Genomic DNA, 18,576 nt, shown 5'->3' on the forward strand with positions numbered 1-18,576 from the left:
AAGCTACTTGCAATTCGCGACCATCGCGACGCGCATAATGATTGGTAATGATACGAGTATGCGAGTGGAAGGCCAAGCTCGAGGCATGTTTCTATGCAGCGTGTATCTCAAATCCCTTACATGCGATGATTCATCTTATTTACCGATCAATCATATTTTTTCCTTCATATTATTGTTTAATTTTCTTGCTTTGAATAGGCCAATAGGGGCCGATTGTTCCAACTTCTTGGTAAGTCCGGATCTACAATAGGTGTTTTAAGACTAAAGCTATAAGAAATTGACTAATTACAGTCAAATCCGAGGGGAATAATCGACTGTGATTCGCCCATTTCTTATGGCTTAAGGCTTAAAACCCTATTGTAGATCCGGAGTAAAGTTTACAGGCCCATGGCACACACCTTCCGTCAGTCCGGATCTACAATAGTTTTAAGACTTAAGCCGTAAGAATTGACCAATTATAATCGAATCCGAGGGGAATAATCGACTATGATTCGCCCATTTTTTATGGCTTAGTCCTGCGTTTTATTGGTTCCGCTCTCGTTCCGCGTTCCTCTATTCCGCTGCATTTGCACCCTGAAAGTTGATGTTTGGTGAGAGTGCAGAATTCATTAATCCGTTGTTTCATTAAAATTATGTATATCGTTGCAAGAATCGCTGAGTGAGTCGCAATTCGAGATATTTTGCCATGCTTACCTCGCAGTTTTTTTCCTTATAAATATTTACGTGACGTTCAAAGACACAATGATTAAGATTTTTTTATTACATATAGATGTGTATGCATATTAAAGAGTGATTACATTCTCCAGGGTTGAGCAAGGGTATCAGCAGATATCGGCTTGAATTTGAGTCATTGCGAATTAGGACGTTAACGAATTTTTACGTAAACATGGCAGGAGTGAAATCCAAGAAACCAAGCACTTTCTCCAAATTGTATCTAGCGTCGTATAATCTCGGCCAGACTTTGGGGTACGTTTTCTCTTGTAAATAACAAAATAAACAATCCTAAATTCTCTGTTTTGACGTAATTAATAACTTTTTAATGCAATATTGTATAACTTTTTTATTACTCTATTATATAGTTTATTATAGAGTTTTCTTTGTTTTTTTTCTTAAATTAATTTGGGAATAAATTCTTTTATTTCAGATGGAGTTACATATTGTATCAGATTATACAACATTATCTTGAATCTTCCTCCTCAGATAGTACCTTGTGGAATAAAACCAAGCTACCTGTAATCATTTTCCAAAATGCAGCTCTATTGGAGGTATTTAACGATCTTAGAACTTAGTTGAATATAATAAGGCAGGTAGATAATTAATTATTTGAAGCCTTTAAGCCAAATATTGAGTCTTAGATTTTAAATTTTTACTGAAAATATATCAAACAGCAAAAATTATAATCCAAAAAAGTTGTTATAGTTAAGACTAAAATTTAATTAAAATTATTGATAAACATAACACTGAGATACAAATTTTATGAAATGTTTTAATAAATTAGAAACTGTAAGTGTTACCTAGTTTCTACATAGATTTATCTCTTAAAGTGTTGTGTTAATTATGCACAGTTCATTTAAAAGCTTCCTATTTCAGATAATACACGCAGGAATCGGACTGGTACCATCCAATGTTTTAATCACATTGGCTCAAGTTCTTAGTCGTATCATGCTTGTAGACGGAGTCCTTCTGGCTACTCCTTATACATATGCTGCTGCGTCTCCAGGTCTTCCACTAGCTCTCATTGCGTGGTCTATTGCAGAGATCATTAGATACTCCTATTATTTCATAAGTCTTATCTTTGGTATTATGCCACGTGTATTAGTCTGGCTGAGGTGAGTTTAATCTCTTCTACCATTTTAAGTCTAAAGCCTGTATCAGACTACCGACTCTGCAAGCCAACCCGACTACCAACCCAACTCTGGCTGTTGACCAATAATGGACCAATCACATTGAATCGGTCTTATTGTGATTGGTCCATTATTGCAGTCTGATAGGGTAGTCTGATACAGGCTTAAAATTACTTTTATATATGTAAGTTATATATTTAAGCATTAAATGGAAATGTGCTTCTAGATATACTACATTTATCATATTATACCCATTGGGCGTGACTGGTGAACTATTGTGTTTATATACCGCCGTAAAATACGCCAACACTTATCCTGACTCTTGGAGTTATGTTCTACCAAACAAATGGAATTTCACGTTTAGCTATTTGTACCTCCTGATAGCAGTTATGCTATTTTACATTCCAGGTGAATATAAAAAGCGCGTAGATACAAAAATAAATAATGAAATTATGAATTTATTATAAAATAAATTATTCACAACTACTTGTTTTTTTCACTACAGGTTTTCCACCACTTTATTTGCACATGTTTGCACAAAGGCGGAAAATACTTAATCCTAGTGCTGCCGCGAAGAAAACTAATTAATTTAAATCTATATACATTTGTTATACATCTCTTTTCATATTCATATGTACAAAAACGGGAGGAGGGGGTTTACATGTTATTGAAAATGGGTACGCATATAGTAAAATATTAAATACAAAAATATTTTATAGAAAGTGTATTTATTTTGCTAAAATTGCCAAGGTTTTGTTTTTGTGATATTTTTTTATAGTAGAAATAAGATTTCTAGTTTTGCCATAATTCGATATCCATTAGAAAAATTTACAAAAGATATTTACTTGCTAATTAGAATTTCTAATTCCATTATATGTATATCAAGTCTCAAATCGAATGCAACCTCCATTAAGTATCAAAGGTCATCAAGATCAATTTTAGGCGACTTTATTTTTTACTAGAGGTGCGTTCGGGGAGACGCTTTTAGCGTATATTTGTGTCATTCTATGTCTCGTTCATAGACAAAATAAGGATAGAAAAGGAATCCTACATTACCGACGTAGCTTAAATTGTAATATGTTACGAACCGGAAAATAGGTTACGCTTTATCCCGAAAATATTGCAGATTTTAAAAAAGTATTGCATATAATTTGATTTCATTACTTCTTATCGTAAGTTATGATATCGAATATTATCATATGATTTTTATAGTTTGATAAAAATTTAATATATTGAGAAAGATAGAAGATTTTCTTTAATAAATCGCATAACCTCAAAATTTTTGCAAAATTTATATTAATCTTTCTGTTTTAAATAAAGTACGATGAAGCTCACGGGGGTGTTATACAAGCAACATATAGATAGACAGCTTAAAAGATTGTGGTATGTAAAACGAGAACGCAAAGTGCGCGATACCAAAACAGAAAGAAAATTGTCGAAATTTGAAATTCAAGTGAAGGACCCTTTAGAAATAATTCGTCCAAAACAGGAATTTCCAAGGTACTTTTTTCTTTAAAGTTTGCATTTTTTACAAATTCTATATTGCATAAGACATTAATTGTAAATTGTATTTTGTACAAGGTTAAAGCTAGAATTTTTGAAGCCAAGACCAATAGCATTTGATGAAACGCATCCCGATTGGAAAGCTAAAGCTTGCTCGATATTTAAGAATAATAACGTTTTGCAAGAAGGATTTTGTCAAGCACAGATATTGACAAACACTGTGTGTCTGCCGAACAGTTCTTCAAATTATATCCAAGATTTATTTCCGGATCTACCGGAACATGTGGACAACATAGTAAAAAGGTACATTAAATTATTTGGTTTTACTTATTATATATATATATAATTTCTTGCTATTTTAGGATAATTTATACTTCGAATATATTTGATGCTCATCAAGTAAAACTACCAAAGAAAAAGGATCCTGAAAGACCTGCATGGGTGTTTCCTAGAGATTATGGCATAACTAATCACAGAAAAATGTTAGTGAGTTAAGAAAGATTTAAGTATTATTTTTATACAGTAAAAATTACACACTTACATTTACACACTTATTTCTTGAATATTTTTGTAGGCAGAATCTCTCTAGGAAATTTTTACAACTTTGCGAGTCCTTGTCGGGTCTAGAGATCGCTCAGAAACGATGTATATTGTATGATGGAATCATAAAGTTAAACTTAGGTAGCTTAGCTATAGATAATTAAATATTGCAATATTGTAATATTGCATTCAACTTTATTCAAATAACAAAAATATTTCCTAGATAAGGAATCAGACCTTATTCAATTTACCATAAGCTCAGATGTGACGGTTATGTCGACAAATCCTCTAAAACCAATAGAAAATTCTAACAGTAACATGGAAATAGATCTTCCGAATATACAGCCACTGCATCACACCATTGGTTTGGACAAGACAAACTTCTATAAAACTGAGGATATGTATCGTAAGTTTATTGCTGATTATTTTCAATATATATATGTATATTACAATATATTTCTAATATAATAAGTATATTAATAACAGCTGTCAGTCCAACAATACCTTGGATAAACGTCCATACTATTTTTGTGCATTACGACCCCATTCGAGTGAGAAATAAGACGGAATTACCTGTGACACAGAATCAGATTTTCAGTCGCACTTTGATAAAAACGTACACCATGGCGGCGTCCTGTGCACGGCAAAAGTTTGGCTCATCCGTGAAGAAACTGCCAGAACCCGTGACTGTGCAATGCATTCAATCAGATGGGAAGAATTATCACTTTTTTGTATTTCAACTCAATTCGTTAGATACCAATGACGTCAGTGTAAAGAATTTCTGGTATCCTTTACCGCCGTTGACACTTTATGAAAAAGCTGAATACAATAATGGTAGACCAGTAGTCGAGGGATACAATCCGGAGGTATTTAGAAGAATACTTGCGCTTTACAGGAATGGAAGTTAAATAAAATCTGTTAAATAAAATTGTTAAAGGATTTTCTAATCTTTTCTATGAAGAATATTTTTATTTATACCAATAACATACTATTAATATACATCGTGCCAGTCATCGTTATACAATGCTTAGAAGATTTTCGAAAAGCGTGCTTGGTTGCACATTCGGATTGATTTCTTTCGATTTTACGCGGAGGCGATGATCCGGCGGTGGTCTTATCAGATTCTTCATAGAGGGATATGGTTTGGAGTAAAAGTATGTGTGACACAATGCCTGAAACATAATAGTCACTAATAAAAAAATCGAAGATAATAGGGATTTTATAACTCTATGTTATATATCGCATTATCTGTATGTCATTATATAATTTTGTATATTACCTGTTCAGCTGTGAGACGGTTCGACGAATTATAAATCAAAATTTGCCTGATTAGATCGATAGCTTCCGGCTGAGCGTCTTGAATAATGCTTTCCCATGATGTGCTTTTGTGATAAGGAAAGGTGATTTTGTTGTAATCCGGTAACGAAGCTAATTCGGGCCAGGATTCAGATGTAGGAGAACCCAAATATTTTAGAACAATGGCCAATTGTTCGATGTCTGTTTCACCCTGCAATTATAAGTAACAGGATACTACTATATAAGTTAATTTATTTCAGTGATAAAGGTATTATTTACTGGAAATAATGGGGAAGTATTCAACATTTCACCGAATATGCAACCGATCGACCAAATATCGATCGCAGACGTGTAATAACGTGCTCCATAGAGCAGTTCCGGTGCTCGGTACCACCGGGTAGCGACTTGATGTGAATACGGCTTTGTGCCGTCCTTCCACATTAATCTGCTCAAGCCAAAATCCGCGATTTTCAGAATACCCTTCTCACTGATCAACAAGTTCGCGGGTTTCAAATCCTAAAATGCGATTCCAAACTTTTCATCATTGTAGAAGATACATCTGAATCTGAATTTTTTTTTAATAAAAAGTTGTGTACCCTGTGTATTATATTTTTGCCATGCACGTACATTATGCCCTCCAACAACATTTTCATGTACGTTTTAATTTGTGCTAGCGTCAAGGATATCTCGAAGTCTCTTAATACTTCCCATAGACCTGTTGGCATGTATTCAAACACCATTATGAAGTCTAAACCATTTGGGAAAGCATCTAGCAGTTCCACGACCTGCAAACAAATGATAATGAATGCAAATTTCGTTGAATCAATTCGGAAAATTACAGTAAATGTTTGAAATATCATTTTTCCTTGATTTGAAGAAAGCTAAGAAGATACTAGATGAAAGGAAGCATACATAGGGATGCTTGAGTTGTTGCAGACTTTTCACTTCGCGTATGATGGATATAGGTAGACCACCCTCGACCTTTTTAATCAGGATTTTCTTTAATGCTACTTCTTGATCTCGAGATGAATCGTGCGCTTTCAGGACCAAGCCTTGCGCTCCTTCACCGATCTGACCACTGATAATATATTTCTCCATATTCTGTTTTATTCAACAATTTATATTATCAAAATTACGAATAACAAATACTTTTTATTACTTTTGTACAAAAACAGTTGCGTATATCAATCAGTATATAATACTGTATACAATTATTATATAAAATATTTAAAAATATATTTGTTAAATAATTAAAATGTATAATCAATTATTTTCTATTAATTAATTAATTATTATTAATGATTATTGTTAAAAATGTAATAATTAAATACATAATTTTATATAAAATATAATCGCAATTTAATATACTTACTTTTCAAGATTTTTATTAAATATAAATATATAAAAGGAAGATTAACGTAATTATGTGAACCGAAATGTATTTTTTATAAAAAGAAAATAATTATCGGTGTACGATATGATTATCCTGCAGCGTGGAGTTAGCGTGCTTTACAGTTTCCATGGTTACCATTGTGATGCACTGTATTATCATACAATCGTTTCATAGCGCATGCGCGAATCTGTCAAAGATATCATGTTTTATCATATTTCGTGATATGCATCGAGCAAACTTTGCAGTCAGGCGCGCAGTGAAAGTAATTTTTGTTTAATTAACAATCTAGGACAATCTAGGAAAAGTTGACGATTGTGTGTTCAAATTGTTTAATATTTTTTTTCTGTAAACGATACATTTATACATCAAGTTACATAAGAAAATATTAACTGTCCGTAATCGAGTCAAAACAAGAAACGATACCATCACCGAACAACGATGAAGCAACAAATAATTGATTCCAAAGCGAATCCTAGCTCAACCGGGGAAGCGGACGACTGTCTCTTCGAATATTTGCACGCCGAGCTGGTCAATTATGTTTTGAGCAGATCGTCTAATGCTGCTTGCTCGTCTAATGCTGCTTGCTCGTCTAATGCAGTGAGTAATTGATCATGATAAGAGTAATCCAGCAAACACCAAGTTACATGTAACGTACCTATTAATTATAATTTCCTACTCAACAATATAACTGTAATCTAACATATTGTATTATATTACAGTTATATTGTTGAGTAGGAAACTATTACTAACAGATACATGTAACTTAATTTTTGCTGAGAATAACCAAGTCCTGTTATTTACCACAAAAGAACTCTTCAATTTTTTTATTTTCAATAGGAAGGTGAGGAGGAGCTCTCGCGTTTAGAATGGATGGGATTCAGCGTTGGATATAGAATTATTGAACGACTGACGAGAGAGTGGAGCAGGTTCAAGGATGAGTTGGACATGATCAAATTTATCTGCACAGACTTCTGGTCTAGCCTGTATCACAAACAAATCGATAATCTCAGAACTAACCATCACGGAGTGTACGTGTTGCAAGACAATGCCTTTAGATTGTTAGATAAAGTTGGTACGAGCAATAGTAAACAGTACCTCAAGGAGAGCCCTCGTCTACTGGCTTTCACTTGTGGCCTTCTCCGAGGTAGTTTAGCGAATCTTGGCATTATTAGCACTGTCACAGCGGAGACTACCACATTACCAAGCTGCAAGTTTCATGTTCAAGTTCAAAAGATTTAATATTGAGCGACTCGAGAAATAAGAAGATACAGAAGTGTAAAAAGGTACATGTATAGCAAAATCTCTTGTGTGAAATATGTGGAAATATAACTAGATATTCATCCATGTCATATTGTGTTATATTACCATGTCATACATATTTTTATTGTATTTAGTGGAAAAAATATATTATTAATATTCCCAGGGATGAAACACTTTCTGATATTCATCTTGTATAATATTTATATCCATTTGTAAACTATGCCCCGATCCCAAAATATAATGAAAAATAAAGAATTAATATATATCTACATTTATACAACAATTTTCGTTTCACATTTTTTTGTTTTGTTCGTCTGTATTTGCATTAGTATTTACATTAGTAAATATTCATAAAATTACTACAAAAGTAGAAAGTAAGACTTAAATACTTAAAATGTATAAATGCCGTAAAAGACATTAAGAAAAATCATATTAGTTTAAAAATGATATCTAAATAGATGTATAAATTCCATATTGACAATTCATTATGTATCATGTATAAATAATTTCCAATTTATACGAATATAAGATTATATAGTATCAAATACAATATTAAAAAGGAAGAAACTTCATGATGTAATTAATCTTAATTATCTGAACACACACAACACAGATGACAATCTCAATCACATACAACATGAAACGGATTTTATGCTATGCCATTATTTCGCGTTGCTGTCGTCATCCTTAGTGATAAAATCAAAAATTTCGCTTCGACTTACAAGTCCAATTAAAGCATCATGATCGTCTACAACCACAGCATAAGATTCTTTTTCAAGAATACGCGACACTTTACCGATTATCGTAGAGGCTGTAACCTTCGTAAACTGTTTATTCATGATTTTCTCAGCAAAATCAGTTCCATTCACCGTACCGGATATTAAATGAGATAGAAGGGCATCTAATGTGATAACACCTAACACTTTTGTTTCCTTCGCATCAGTTACTAACAATTGCTGAATGCGATTAGAGGCTTTAAAAAAATCCACAACATTTTGACATGACATCCCTCTTAATAATATATGCTTTTTAAGTGATAACTTTGATACTGGTAAGTTCCACCACCTTTTATTCGCTTCCGTTAAAGGTTCGGACACCTGAAAGTAAATTGTAATTTAATAAATATTTAATATTTGTAATATAAATTTACGATATTTTAAATGTATAATTTATAATTTTACCAAAAAGTCTCTAACTTCCATCCATTCATCTGACACGAATTTAGTCATGTAATTTCTTATACTGTCTGGTAAGAGAACGACCAAATGTTTATCCGCAGGCAAGTCTTTAGCGACTTTTAACGCCGCCGCGAGTGCCGCACCGCTGCTACCGCCGCATAACAATCCTTCTTGCCTAATTAATTCTCGCGCCGCTTTTAAAGATTCGGCGTCTACAGTTTTTTCCCACTTATCCACCACTTTACGATCTAAAACGGTAGGAATGAAGTCATATCCAATTCCTTCCACTTCGTAGAAATCAACGGCGTTTTTATTCAATTCAGGTGGTTCCGCTAATATACTGCCTTCTGGATCTACTCCGATAATTTTTATGTTAGGCGACAATTCCTTCAATTTTCGCCCAATTCCGGATATGGTGCCACCAGTCCCAGCACCAAGTACCACATAATCTATATTGCCGTCGCATTGCTCCCAAATTTCTGTTGCAGTTTGATCATAGTGCGCCAATGGATTACCAGGATTTGTATACTGATCTAGAATAATACTATTGGGTATTTCCTTTTGCAATTTTTGAGCAACACTGATATGCGCTTCTGGACTATCCCAAGAAGCCTCGGTCGGTGTTCTAACTATGTCTGCACCCAAAGCGCGAAGCACATAGACTTTTTCATTAGACATTTTCTCTGGCATCACGATGATGCATTTATAGCCCTTGACCGCTGCGGCCATGGCTAGACCGATTCCAGTGTTACCGCTGGTAGGTTCAATAATTGTATAGCCCGGCTTTATTAAACCCTTTTCTTCTGCATCCGAGATCATTCTCTCCGCTATTCTGTCTTTGACAGATCCTCCGGGATTAAAGAATTCACATTTAGCATCTGTATAACACAGTAAAATTTTCCGATCAGATTTTTCTTATTAAAGAAAATTTCTATTTTATAAAATATACATATATAATTAATATAATATCAAATTTGTACTAACACATTTTACATTTGATCCCATGAACCTTAGGAATGTTATTAAGCCGAACGAGAGGTGTTTGGCCAATTGTACTTAAAATGTTTGGTAATATTTTTTTACGATTTGGAAATCTAGAAAATAACGCAAACATGCTATTATTATATCTGTTATATTAATATCTTACAATAATTATCTATCAGAGTCATGTTTATTTGCACAGTCCACATTACAGTTTATGACAATATTCATGACAAGTTTTATAATATTCTCTTCTTGTTTCGTGACAATATAGTAATTATAATGACACATATTCATGTGGTCTACTGATAAACTGATATCTCAAAGCATATGGTGAAATTTTTCATCTGTTAAAATTAGCACAAGGCTGTAATGTATATCGTGCAATTGCGAAAAGATATGTAAATTATATGGATAAGATAATAAAATTTTTTGTAAAGCTTTCAGTTATGACAAACTTACTCTGTTTGTTTCGTATGTGGCGAATTTTTTCCATTCACTTCATATGTACACTTAGACGGTCGGTTTGGTTGTATCAGTTCCATTATATAGCAGTCTTTTCCTTTGTTTATCAATCAAGTAAAAATTCAAGCTGTAATAAATTATAATAATATAAAGGATATTTAAAAAATCATTTATTTATATATGGTAAATATATGTATAGTACACACAATGAATATAAAAAGTGAACAGGTCGAAAGCTCAACCTGAGCTTACAGTTTTTGAGATATAAACAATTTTTTTTATATGTTAGCATAATGAATGACTTTTTAATGGCTTCTACATGTCTCATGCGATATTTATCTCAAGTATTTATAAACAATATTCTAATTAAATGTCCTCATTCAATTTCCATAAATACTTCATAACAAAAGATTTCACAGGAAATCAGTTATAACTGCGTAATCATCAAATAGTATGTAGATTTGCCAGTTGATAACAAATGATTTATTGCTGGTGAAATCTTCTGTTACGAAATATAGGAATTAAATAAGGATACTGTAGAAACTAGTAAGTCATCTGTGATGTTAACATATAAAAAAAGTTTATATTTCAGAAACGATCAAACTTTCGATCTATGTTCACTAAGATTGTTTTACTCAGTATTGTATGTACTATAATCATATAAATGCTGAATGATTTTTTTAATACTTTGTATAAACTATATATCTCTCAAATACTTAAAGAGTATCTTAAATTTATAAATACATCTTGGATATTTAAATATCTTCAATATTTAAATATATGTATATCTTACATATTTAAATATGTATTTACATATATTTTAAATACTTTAAGAGATATCTTAAAGCTTATGTGTTATCTCTATATTAAGTTTTAAAAATTGATTAATAACTTAACAGCGAGACACAAACATCAACAAGGCAGTAAAGTTACTTCTTTTGCAATTTTTTTCTTGTTTTTCTTGCACAATTAAATTCAAGTTCAAGAATATTCTAGAGATAAAACCATAGAAGAAAATGTGATAACCCAGATAGCCGAATCTGACGAAAACAGATTTTGCAAAGTCTGTTACAAACTTTGTCGTTAGATACTTTGTCAGCAGAAATAACAAAATTTGCTACAAAACATGATAGCAAATCGACTACGGAAAAAACCGAGCAAACTCTACCATTTCGTGACTATTTAATTTAAATGATAGACAATAGGCCTGTTCTTTTTGGCTGAACTTTTGCACCAGTTCATCTTTTTTCCTTTTCTCTCTAGGAGGTAAAAAGAGGAAGAAAGATGAACTGGTGCAAAAGTTCAGTCAAAAAGAACAGGCCTAATGACTTCAATTTACTTACCACTATTATCAGCGTTAATTAGTATCGAGATTAATCTATAAAAATATGCCGGTTCTTGCTGGATACAAAAGCACGCTTTATCACAGAACGCCAAGCTTAAAGCAAAATACAAATGTGAAATAAAAAGGGAAGCAAATATAAGATTCAAAATGTATCTAGGTTATATAGTGTACCACAGTCGCGTTGTTGATCGCAGCCTAAACCGGAGTTGAACTGGAGTGCATTGAAAATCGTACACGTGTTTATATTCTCCTTTATCTCCTGACCTTGAATTCTATATCACGTAATCACGTTCGACAGCTTGAGTTTCAAGCGACTTCGTCATCGATAATCGGTTAAGTCGGCATTACCGATTATCCATTCGTAAAATTTACCTACAGCTGTCACTGAATCTTCAAACATGCTATTTCCAGCTGTTTCCCGTTGACGGCTTGGACTGACTGACGTAACTCGAAGTTACATCGATAGCACGCGATCATGCCGCCGAAGAAGAACGCCGGTGCCGCGAAATCTAACAAGGGAAAATCCTCGGAGGAGAGCAGCGGCGGGAAGACAGAGAAGAAAGGAGGGACCTCGGTGAAGGTGAGGATATGTATTTTGACATATTTGGAATTTATCTGATAGCGACGTGTATGTCGCACGTAAACCGTACGTCTTTCAATGATTGATTACTCCAGTTACAAATGTTGTATACAAATAGACTTTTATTATTGACTGTTGTGTCATTTACTTCATATAATTATTTCCCTGGGCATAGGTTAGACATATCTTGTGCGAGAAGCAGTCCAAGATATTGGAGGCGTTGGAGAAGCTGAAGGCTGGTCAGAAATTCAATGAGGTTGCTGCAACATACAGCGAGGACAAAGCTAGATCTGGGGTAATGCAAAGAATATATTTACATTCTCTTGATATATGAATAATTGGAGAAGAAATGTATTACAAATCTTCCATTTTGTTTGTTACTCTAAAGGGTGATCTTGGTTGGATGACGCGAGGTTCCATGGTGGGACCCTTTCAAGACGCTGCCTTTGCGTTACCAGTTTCTAGTCTGGGGTCTCCGGTTTATACGGATCCACCGGTAAAAACGAAATTCGGGTATCACATCATAATGGTGGAAGGTAAAAAGTAATCAAAAATAATTGTCAAAAGTTTTTTAAACTCTTTTGCGAATACCTTGTCTTGTTACATACTTGATGGAGTAAATATATATTATATCATTTAGGTATTGATTTTTTAAACATCTGTGATATTTATTGTATTGATAAACATGTTTTGTATATCTTGAGTTTTTACATGAAGAAAATCAGGGTAATTTAACCTGATAAAATACTTGACATAAATTGATACGTATTAAGTAAAATGATGTTTTTTAATAATAAATAAATTCGTTAAATTATTTGTTATTCATAAATTTATTGCTATATGAATGTATAATTAGTATAATATTTTAGGAAAATATATAATTTTTTATATAAAGTAAACTAATCTATAAATCTTGGACTGCAGTCTCTCTATTAAATATAATTTTCCATGTGTATCTATGATTATATCTAGGAATATAAATAGTGATATTTTCTGAAGTTAACATTCATAAAATTTCCATTAAATAATTCATACTTTTTGGGCAAATGAGAGTATGGAAGTATTAAATACAATAAATAAGATATTCTATATACTATTCAGTCGCTTCACTAGCGTGTCGCATAGATGTGCTTTTAAACGTTGTAATTTTATAGGTATGCTTAAACCTACTCAAACCAATATAAAGTTATCATTGCTCAGTTTTTTTGTCCATTATACACGAATATTAGGATTGATGAAGCGAACATATCTCAGAAGAGACTCGTTATCCTCGCAGACCCATGGTTTCTTGTGATGACATGCCACGTCGTGCCAGTTCACTCCATCGTTGTAGAATTGATTGAGAATTGCAAGGCAATTTTCAGGAGCGCCGCCCTGAATAGCCTCACGATTATCAGGTTGCGGTTTGCGGATGCTAAAAACGTACATATTATCCAAAATAATTCTTGCAAGATGCACACATTATTATTGCTTTTGCTATTTTGTGTCGTATATACTTGAAGAAGTTGAATATTAGACCCCGAGTATTGATGTGCATGTACATACAGAGATCATTGATTACAGAACAGATAATAACAGGGATTTATGCTGAATAGAAAAAGATCTAATCACAACCGTTTGATATCCTTGATCTCAATAATGAAAGTAGCATTTGTACTCTCTTGGCTCTCATCTTGATATAAGCATTCTAATAGGCGTTATTTTCACATATAAAATTACAGGTTGGTATATGCTATAAGAATGCGTTATACTGCGAATAATAAGTCTTACCCGCCACTCTCAGACCAGTCGTTTTGGCTACGTTCGTTAGTTGGTGCAAGCTTCTGCAACTCGGCGGTCCAGAACCAGCCGTTGATGCGAAGGGGCTGTAGATCTTCTCGGTTACAACCATTGAAATCACATAGGCGACCGGAGGTCCAGATATACTTTACCTTGTCTACAAGAGAAACGTTTCATTTCGTCATCCTTTGTTTTTGCTTCCACAAATACAGGCTCAACTTGCAGAATCATGCATACCTTGAATGATGTGGCTCTTGATGAACTCGTTCTCGGCGGAAGTTTCCAACGAAACCAGGTCCATACAACGTTGTCGGCAGAAGTTTCTACCTGACAGCCAATCTACCTCCTGTCCAGCTGTCCTCTGATCAGCCCATGAGAAGTAATAGCCTTTTCCATTGAATCGTCGATGAATGCTTCCTGCGAAAAACCGTAATTAGAAGATGAAGCAAATCAGATAGGCAATAGACAATAGGCTATAATCTTTATGAATATCTTTGAACGCCAGAGTTTACTGGGAAGAGCCGGAGATCTTTCGCTCATTCCCGGAGTGAAAGTTACGAAATTAGTGTCAGTCGTGACGGTGACCTCGGCGACCACAGTCACGACCTAGACATTGGCACCGTGTAGTATGCTGATTACATCGTCACTTTCTAAATAAAGAAAAAGAAAGTTTTTTTACGAGGCGGGTCTTGGAACGTGTGGATTAGGCTACGCCTAATGAATGAATAATTGATTATCTGAGTTCCGTGCGTATCACATTCTTTCGTCTTAGAAATCTAAAAGCTCGTCGATAATATTCCATTAGATAATTTTGTATCATGATTTAATTCTACCACTAGATTTTTTAATAAGATTTTTATATAGAATAAAGAAAACAAATTATTTTATTTTAATAAAGACGAAAAATTAATAAAAACAGAATTTAAAAATCAGAAGTAATTTAAATAAAACTTAATCTTTTTCTAAGATATATTTGATACATTCTTCAAAGTAGGAAATTCGATTGATAAATCTTTTATCTACGAATTATCTTGATTAATAATATAGCTCATCAGAATCTAGGAACGGGAAGTTTCCCAAAAGATTTCCTAATCCTGATCAAAATCTGGGAACCGAAATTCCAAAAAATTTTAAGATGTACATTCTTGGAAAGGAGGAAAATTCGATTGATAAATCGTTTATCTATGAATTATCTTGGTTTACAATGCAGCTTACAAGAACCTGAGAACTGGTTCCCAAAGATTTTCCATTCCCCCCGAATCAGATAAGCGTGAATGTTCTAACAACAATATATTATCACCACTTCGACCCAACTGAAAATGATGAACGTGAAAGTGCCAACCGACATTCCGTACTACTTACGACGAGGACATTTCCAATTCAAATGCGTTCGAGTTACACTGCTGTTGGTGTCATCGTCACACTTTCTATAACGAGCGTGAACCCAGAAAGACGCGAGGTGTAAGGTTGGATAGTCACGTATAATTAGTGATGATGTTAACTAACGATAGATGTAAGAAGACGCGTTAGACGGGGATGGCTGAAGAGTCGAGAGTGGCGTTATAAACAATGACCTCGAAGCGGACTGAGGCAAAGTAGGAAGTAAAGAGTCAAAGTAGGAGAAGAATTCCGTCATAGAATTATGGCCTCTTCTTAATAACAAATATTGAAAATACTTTCTCTAGTTCGAGGTTTTTTTGAATAAACAGTCAATTGTCGAGGGAAACAGGAATGAGGAAGACTCTCTCCAGTGTGGATCTTTAAGCATCGTGGGAACATATTATTTACCTTAGTGGAAGTCATCTCAACAAAGGTACTTTAAATGATGATTTTTACGATCAATCTAGTAGCATAAAATTAATAATGGCAATAGCAATTTCCTCTATCAACCGAGAATAATAACAGCATCGAATTAATTATTTTGAATTTTTAAACAATGTGAAAAAAACTAATTTTACACGACATTTTTTCTTCATTTCTCTCTCTTTCTCATTTCTAAGCAATATAGAAATTTAAAGGATATACAAAGGATAATTAAAAAATTTTTAATGTTTTAGAAGTTATTTTCATGTTGCTTAGCTAGAGCTTGATTAAAATAATAATGTATAAATGTGCGAGAAGTAAGCGATATAATTTAATTAGATATGGTTTATTATTTTGATACACTATCCGATATCTTATAACTAATACATTTGAATTAAAAAATCGCAAATAATATGGTCGAAACGTTTATATTCTTTTGTTATGAAATTTATGTTATATAAATGTTTCCGCTATAAAAAAACTTGCGTTGACCTTTATGCTCCCCTTTTTAATAATATTAACATATATAAATATAGAACTTACTCTGCGCGCAAAGTGCTGGATTCGGTGATTCTAGAATTCGACCGTTGGGTTGTGGTTGAAATTGGGCAGAGGACAACGTCATCAAAACAGCAAGAAGTACGAATGTTATCATTTTTCTTCTTTTTACGCTACAATCACTAAAGAAATATGAAATTAATGTGCATGAACGTAATCACCATGATCTGTTTTAATTAGAAGAAATTTATCTTTATCCTATCGTAATCATTAGCGCTTTCTTTGTTATATATATATATATATATATTATATATATATATCTGTGGATTTAAATATCCGAACTTTCATGAAGAAGCATCTCTCAAACCGGTTTCGTGATTCCAATATTATACAGGGTGGTACCTTACGCTCAATCAGCCTTATTTTTTGTGTGACATAAATACTTCAACTAGTGCCAGTAAATATTATTTTACTTGCAAATAATAATGTTAGAATATAATATTGATTATGCAGAATCCATTCTCAATAATTTTACTGAATGTTAGATAATGTTACAATTTTTTAAATTTTAATTACATTGATTAAAATTACTTTGTAATAATTTAAAATTTAATATTTTACATAGAATGATGTAATCTTGGTGTAATCTAACTTCTTATTATAAATCCTCAAAATATAATCTGAACTGCATAAAATTATTTATACGTTAAATCAATTTACCTGACACGATTACTTGCAATCGAGTGCTTTTCTTGCTAAACTTACCTTTTTTTCTTGTAATCGATTGCAATGATTGAGCGGTTGAATGTTTCCACCAAAGAAACGTCAAAAAGACGGATATCCACTATGATGTCGTCTTGCAGACGTTCTACAAAGAACTGCAGTACCTTATTGGCAGGCACCCCTATATATACACAAGGAGGACACGTCGTGTCAGTACTTTTACCACCCGGTGAACAACGTTTTCGAGAGATGGGTCTCGCCCGTCACGAAGACGCTGTACGTTTCGTGAACCATTCGTTCCCTCCCTTTCTCCCCCTCTTCGATGAAGAGGACCATGCTTGGGCGTGGAGACGTGTTTCCGATCATGATACTTCAAGTGATGCTCAAAAACTCTTCCGTCCTCGATGCGGAAAGGACCTTTTCTTAAAAAAAAAAAAAAAAATACGGAATATTGGAAGAGCCTTGCTTTAAAGAAAAAAAAAACTTTCCCGCCGTTATTGCCATGCAGCAACGATCGCGTGGACATGAAAGTGGACAATACGCGTGACATTTGGATTGTAAAATGTACCCCTAAAAATGAAATGAATAGAATAGTTATTGCAGCCACGAAGAGATTTAAAACCCGGAAACATTGCAGTGCATCATTTGAATTTGATATGGTTCTAATTCCGAGTCCTTCGCGCCTTGTGATATTTACTAAAACATATAATTCGAATGTCCGCTTTCGATTTTCATTTGTTTGCAAGTTAATTAAACTGTGAACTTAGCTCGTGTCCAATATTCCGCAAAGATCGTATATAATACATATAGTTAATTTTCTAGTAAATCTTGAAAATGAAAACGTTTTACTATTTTAAACGAATTTTCCAACGAAAAATGACTCGTCGAATTGATGTCAACATTAATATAATAATTTCGTCGATTCGATGTCTAACAATTAATGGTCATTTCTCACTGGGTTCACACTGGCTGTTTTCAGCAGAGAAAACTAATCTGCAGTTATAGTGCTTAGTAGAATTCTTTAATATGATTAGTTCTTGCCTTTAGTTCTTCGCTGGATCTAAGTGTAGGAATCATATTATATTAAAGAAACACTAAGTGCTAATTGATGATATAATTTTTTCTGCAGCTGGAATTTTTTTTACTGGAACATAATTTTCAATTTTTAAAACAAAATTATCTTTAAAGTTCAATTTTCGCAGATTATATGAAAAGTGAAAAGTAAAATCTCTGTTTGCCAATGCTGAGTGAAAGGGGAATACACGAAAGCATGAAAATTGAAATAACGCTGCGTCAAAAGTTCTCAGAAAAAAGCATACATTCCGCAATACCCGCAAATATGTAAAATTGATTAACGGTACGATCATGTTTGCATGTTTGTTCAGCAG

At 33.3% G+C, this 18,576-nt stretch overlaps 7 protein-coding genes across 9 annotated transcripts; 4 read left to right on the forward strand and 3 right to left on the reverse strand.

Moving 5' to 3' along the window:
- Nucleotides 1-22: 22 nt before the first annotated feature.
- Hacd1 (3-hydroxyacyl-CoA dehydratase 1) lies at nucleotides 23-2,536 on the forward strand. 2 transcript variants are annotated; one of them, XM_018444393.1, is made up of 6 exons: nucleotides 23-44; nucleotides 807-966; nucleotides 1,145-1,265; nucleotides 1,591-1,829; nucleotides 2,071-2,252; nucleotides 2,350-2,536. In XM_018444393.1, the coding sequence occupies exons 1-6, from the start codon at nucleotides 38-40 to the stop codon at nucleotides 2,430-2,432; spliced, it is 792 nt and encodes a 263-aa protein (XP_018299895.1). In that variant the 5' UTR covers nucleotides 23-37; the 3' UTR covers nucleotides 2,433-2,536. The 2 variants fall into 2 exon arrangements, with proteins under 2 accessions (XP_018299895.1, XP_018299896.1); XM_018444394.1 differs by lacking the exon at nucleotides 23-44 and adding an exon at nucleotides 599-658.
- Nucleotides 2,537-2,869: 333 nt separating this feature from the next.
- On the forward strand, nucleotides 2,870-4,815 carry mRpL37 (mitochondrial ribosomal protein L37). The gene is made up of 7 exons (XM_018444163.1): nucleotides 2,870-3,016; nucleotides 3,165-3,344; nucleotides 3,426-3,650; nucleotides 3,710-3,829; nucleotides 3,922-4,028; nucleotides 4,111-4,293; nucleotides 4,374-4,815. The coding sequence occupies exons 2-7, from the start codon at nucleotides 3,169-3,171 to the stop codon at nucleotides 4,793-4,795; spliced, it is 1,233 nt and encodes a 410-aa protein (XP_018299665.1). The 5' UTR covers nucleotides 2,870-3,016; nucleotides 3,165-3,168; the 3' UTR covers nucleotides 4,796-4,815.
- A 48-nt stretch (nucleotides 4,816-4,863) lies between these two features.
- Nucleotides 4,864-6,585, reverse strand: LOC108720274 (cyclin-dependent kinase 20). 2 transcript variants are annotated; one of them, XM_018444172.1, is made up of 6 exons: nucleotides 6,556-6,585; nucleotides 6,096-6,284; nucleotides 5,780-5,968; nucleotides 5,463-5,699; nucleotides 5,167-5,394; nucleotides 4,864-5,059 (listed from the first exon to the last, which is right to left on the reverse strand). In XM_018444172.1, the coding sequence occupies exons 2-6, from the start codon at nucleotides 6,279-6,281 to the stop codon at nucleotides 4,904-4,906; spliced, it is 996 nt and encodes a 331-aa protein (XP_018299674.1). In that variant the 5' UTR covers nucleotides 6,282-6,284; nucleotides 6,556-6,585; the 3' UTR covers nucleotides 4,864-4,903. The 2 variants fall into 2 exon arrangements, with proteins under 2 accessions (XP_018299674.1, XP_018299675.1); XM_018444173.1 differs by lacking the exon at nucleotides 6,556-6,585 and having other exon boundaries at nucleotides 6,096-6,297.
- Nucleotides 6,586-6,773: 188 nt separating this feature from the next.
- Trs33 (trafficking protein particle complex subunit Trs33) lies at nucleotides 6,774-8,065 on the forward strand. Its single transcript, XM_018444174.1, has 2 exons — nucleotides 6,774-7,173; nucleotides 7,414-8,065. Exons 1-2 carry the CDS (start codon nucleotides 7,015-7,017, stop codon nucleotides 7,813-7,815), a joined length of 561 nt encoding a protein of 186 aa, XP_018299676.1. The 5' UTR covers nucleotides 6,774-7,014; the 3' UTR covers nucleotides 7,816-8,065.
- A 353-nt stretch (nucleotides 8,066-8,418) lies between these two features.
- Nucleotides 8,419-12,048, reverse strand: Cbs (cystathionine beta-synthase). Its single transcript, XM_018462889.1, has 6 exons — nucleotides 11,977-12,048; nucleotides 11,804-11,898; nucleotides 10,458-10,587; nucleotides 9,999-10,108; nucleotides 9,018-9,892; nucleotides 8,419-8,933 (listed from the first exon to the last, which is right to left on the reverse strand). Exons 3-6 carry the CDS (start codon nucleotides 10,538-10,540, stop codon nucleotides 8,499-8,501), a joined length of 1,503 nt encoding a protein of 500 aa, XP_018318391.1. The 5' UTR covers nucleotides 10,541-10,587; nucleotides 11,804-11,898; nucleotides 11,977-12,048; the 3' UTR covers nucleotides 8,419-8,498.
- Nucleotides 12,049-12,099: 51 nt separating this feature from the next.
- Nucleotides 12,100-12,996, forward strand: LOC108732210 (peptidyl-prolyl cis-trans isomerase NIMA-interacting 4). The gene is made up of 4 exons (XM_018462890.1): nucleotides 12,100-12,137; nucleotides 12,217-12,385; nucleotides 12,561-12,680; nucleotides 12,774-12,996. The coding sequence occupies exons 2-4, from the start codon at nucleotides 12,281-12,283 to the stop codon at nucleotides 12,930-12,932; spliced, it is 384 nt and encodes a 127-aa protein (XP_018318392.1). The 5' UTR covers nucleotides 12,100-12,137; nucleotides 12,217-12,280; the 3' UTR covers nucleotides 12,933-12,996.
- Nucleotides 12,997-13,289: 293 nt separating this feature from the next.
- Nucleotides 13,290-17,635, reverse strand: LOC108732208 (uncharacterized). The gene is made up of 5 exons (XM_018462888.1): nucleotides 17,231-17,635; nucleotides 16,511-16,647; nucleotides 14,402-14,581; nucleotides 14,156-14,321; nucleotides 13,290-13,799 (listed from the first exon to the last, which is right to left on the reverse strand). Exons 2-5 carry the CDS (start codon nucleotides 16,620-16,622, stop codon nucleotides 13,598-13,600), a joined length of 660 nt encoding a protein of 219 aa, XP_018318390.1. The 5' UTR covers nucleotides 16,623-16,647; nucleotides 17,231-17,635; the 3' UTR covers nucleotides 13,290-13,597.
- Between the last annotated feature and the right edge of the window lie 941 nt (nucleotides 17,636-18,576).

The sequence above is a fragment of the Mycetomoellerius zeteki genome, unplaced genomic scaffold (genome assembly GCF_001594055.1).
Source record: "Mycetomoellerius zeteki isolate Tzet28-1 unplaced genomic scaffold, Tzet1.0 scaffold149, whole genome shotgun sequence".
NCBI classification, from domain to species: Eukaryota; Metazoa; Arthropoda; class Insecta; order Hymenoptera; family Formicidae; genus Mycetomoellerius; species Mycetomoellerius zeteki.

Coding starts and splice junctions, on each gene's coding strand:
- LOC108732208 (XM_018462888.1), bottom strand. CDS start 16,622: ATGATAACATTCGTACTTCTTGCTGTTTTGATGACGTTGTCCTCTGCC. Junction 14,322..14,401: donor CAAGAGCCACATCATTCAAG/GTATGCATGATT, acceptor TTTCTCTTGTAG/ACAAGGTAAAGTATATCTGG. Junction 13,800..14,155: donor GACTGGTCTGAGAGTGGCGG/GTAAGACTTATT, acceptor GTACGTTTTTAG/CATCCGCAAACCGCAACCTG.
- Cbs (XM_018462889.1), bottom strand. CDS start 10,540: ATGGAACTGATACAACCAAACCGACCGTCTAAGTGTACATATGAAGTG. Junction 10,109..10,457: donor CCACATACGAAACAAACAGA/GTAAGTTTGTCA, acceptor GTTATTTTCTAG/ATTTCCAAATCGTAAAAAAA. Junction 9,893..9,998: donor TGGGATCAAATGTAAAATGT/GTTAGTACAAAT, acceptor TGTGTTATACAG/ATGCTAAATGTGAATTCTTT.
- Hacd1 (XM_018444393.1), top strand. Junction 1,266..1,590: donor AAAATGCAGCTCTATTGGAG/GTATTTAACGAT, acceptor TTCCTATTTCAG/ATAATACACGCAGGAATCGG. Junction 1,830..2,070: donor CGTGTATTAGTCTGGCTGAG/GTGAGTTTAATC, acceptor ATGTGCTTCTAG/ATATACTACATTTATCATAT.
- Trs33 (XM_018444174.1), top strand. CDS start 7,015: ATGAAGCAACAAATAATTGATTCCAAAGCGAATCCTAGCTCAACCGGG. Junction 7,174..7,413: donor CTGCTTGCTCGTCTAATGCA/GTGAGTAATTGA, acceptor TATTTTCAATAG/GAAGGTGAGGAGGAGCTCTC.
- LOC108720274 (XM_018444172.1), bottom strand. CDS start 6,281: ATGGAGAAATATATTATCAGTGGTCAGATCGGTGAAGGAGCGCAAGGC. Junction 5,700..5,779: donor GCAAAAATATAATACACAGG/GTACACAACTTT, acceptor ATCGCATTTTAG/GATTTGAAACCCGCGAACTT. Junction 5,060..5,166: donor ACCGTCTCACAGCTGAACAG/GTAATATACAAA, acceptor ATTATGTTTCAG/GCATTGTGTCACACATACTT.
- mRpL37 (XM_018444163.1), top strand. CDS start 3,169: ATGAAGCTCACGGGGGTGTTATACAAGCAACATATAGATAGACAGCTT. Junction 3,345..3,425: donor CCAAAACAGGAATTTCCAAG/GTACTTTTTTCT, acceptor ATTTTGTACAAG/GTTAAAGCTAGAATTTTTGA. Junction 3,651..3,709: donor GTGGACAACATAGTAAAAAG/GTACATTAAATT, acceptor TTGCTATTTTAG/GATAATTTATACTTCGAATA.
- LOC108732210 (XM_018462890.1), top strand. CDS start 12,281: ATGCCGCCGAAGAAGAACGCCGGTGCCGCGAAATCTAACAAGGGAAAA. Junction 12,386..12,560: donor AAGGAGGGACCTCGGTGAAG/GTGAGGATATGT, acceptor CCCTGGGCATAG/GTTAGACATATCTTGTGCGA. Junction 12,681..12,773: donor AGGACAAAGCTAGATCTGGG/GTAATGCAAAGA, acceptor GTTACTCTAAAG/GGTGATCTTGGTTGGATGAC.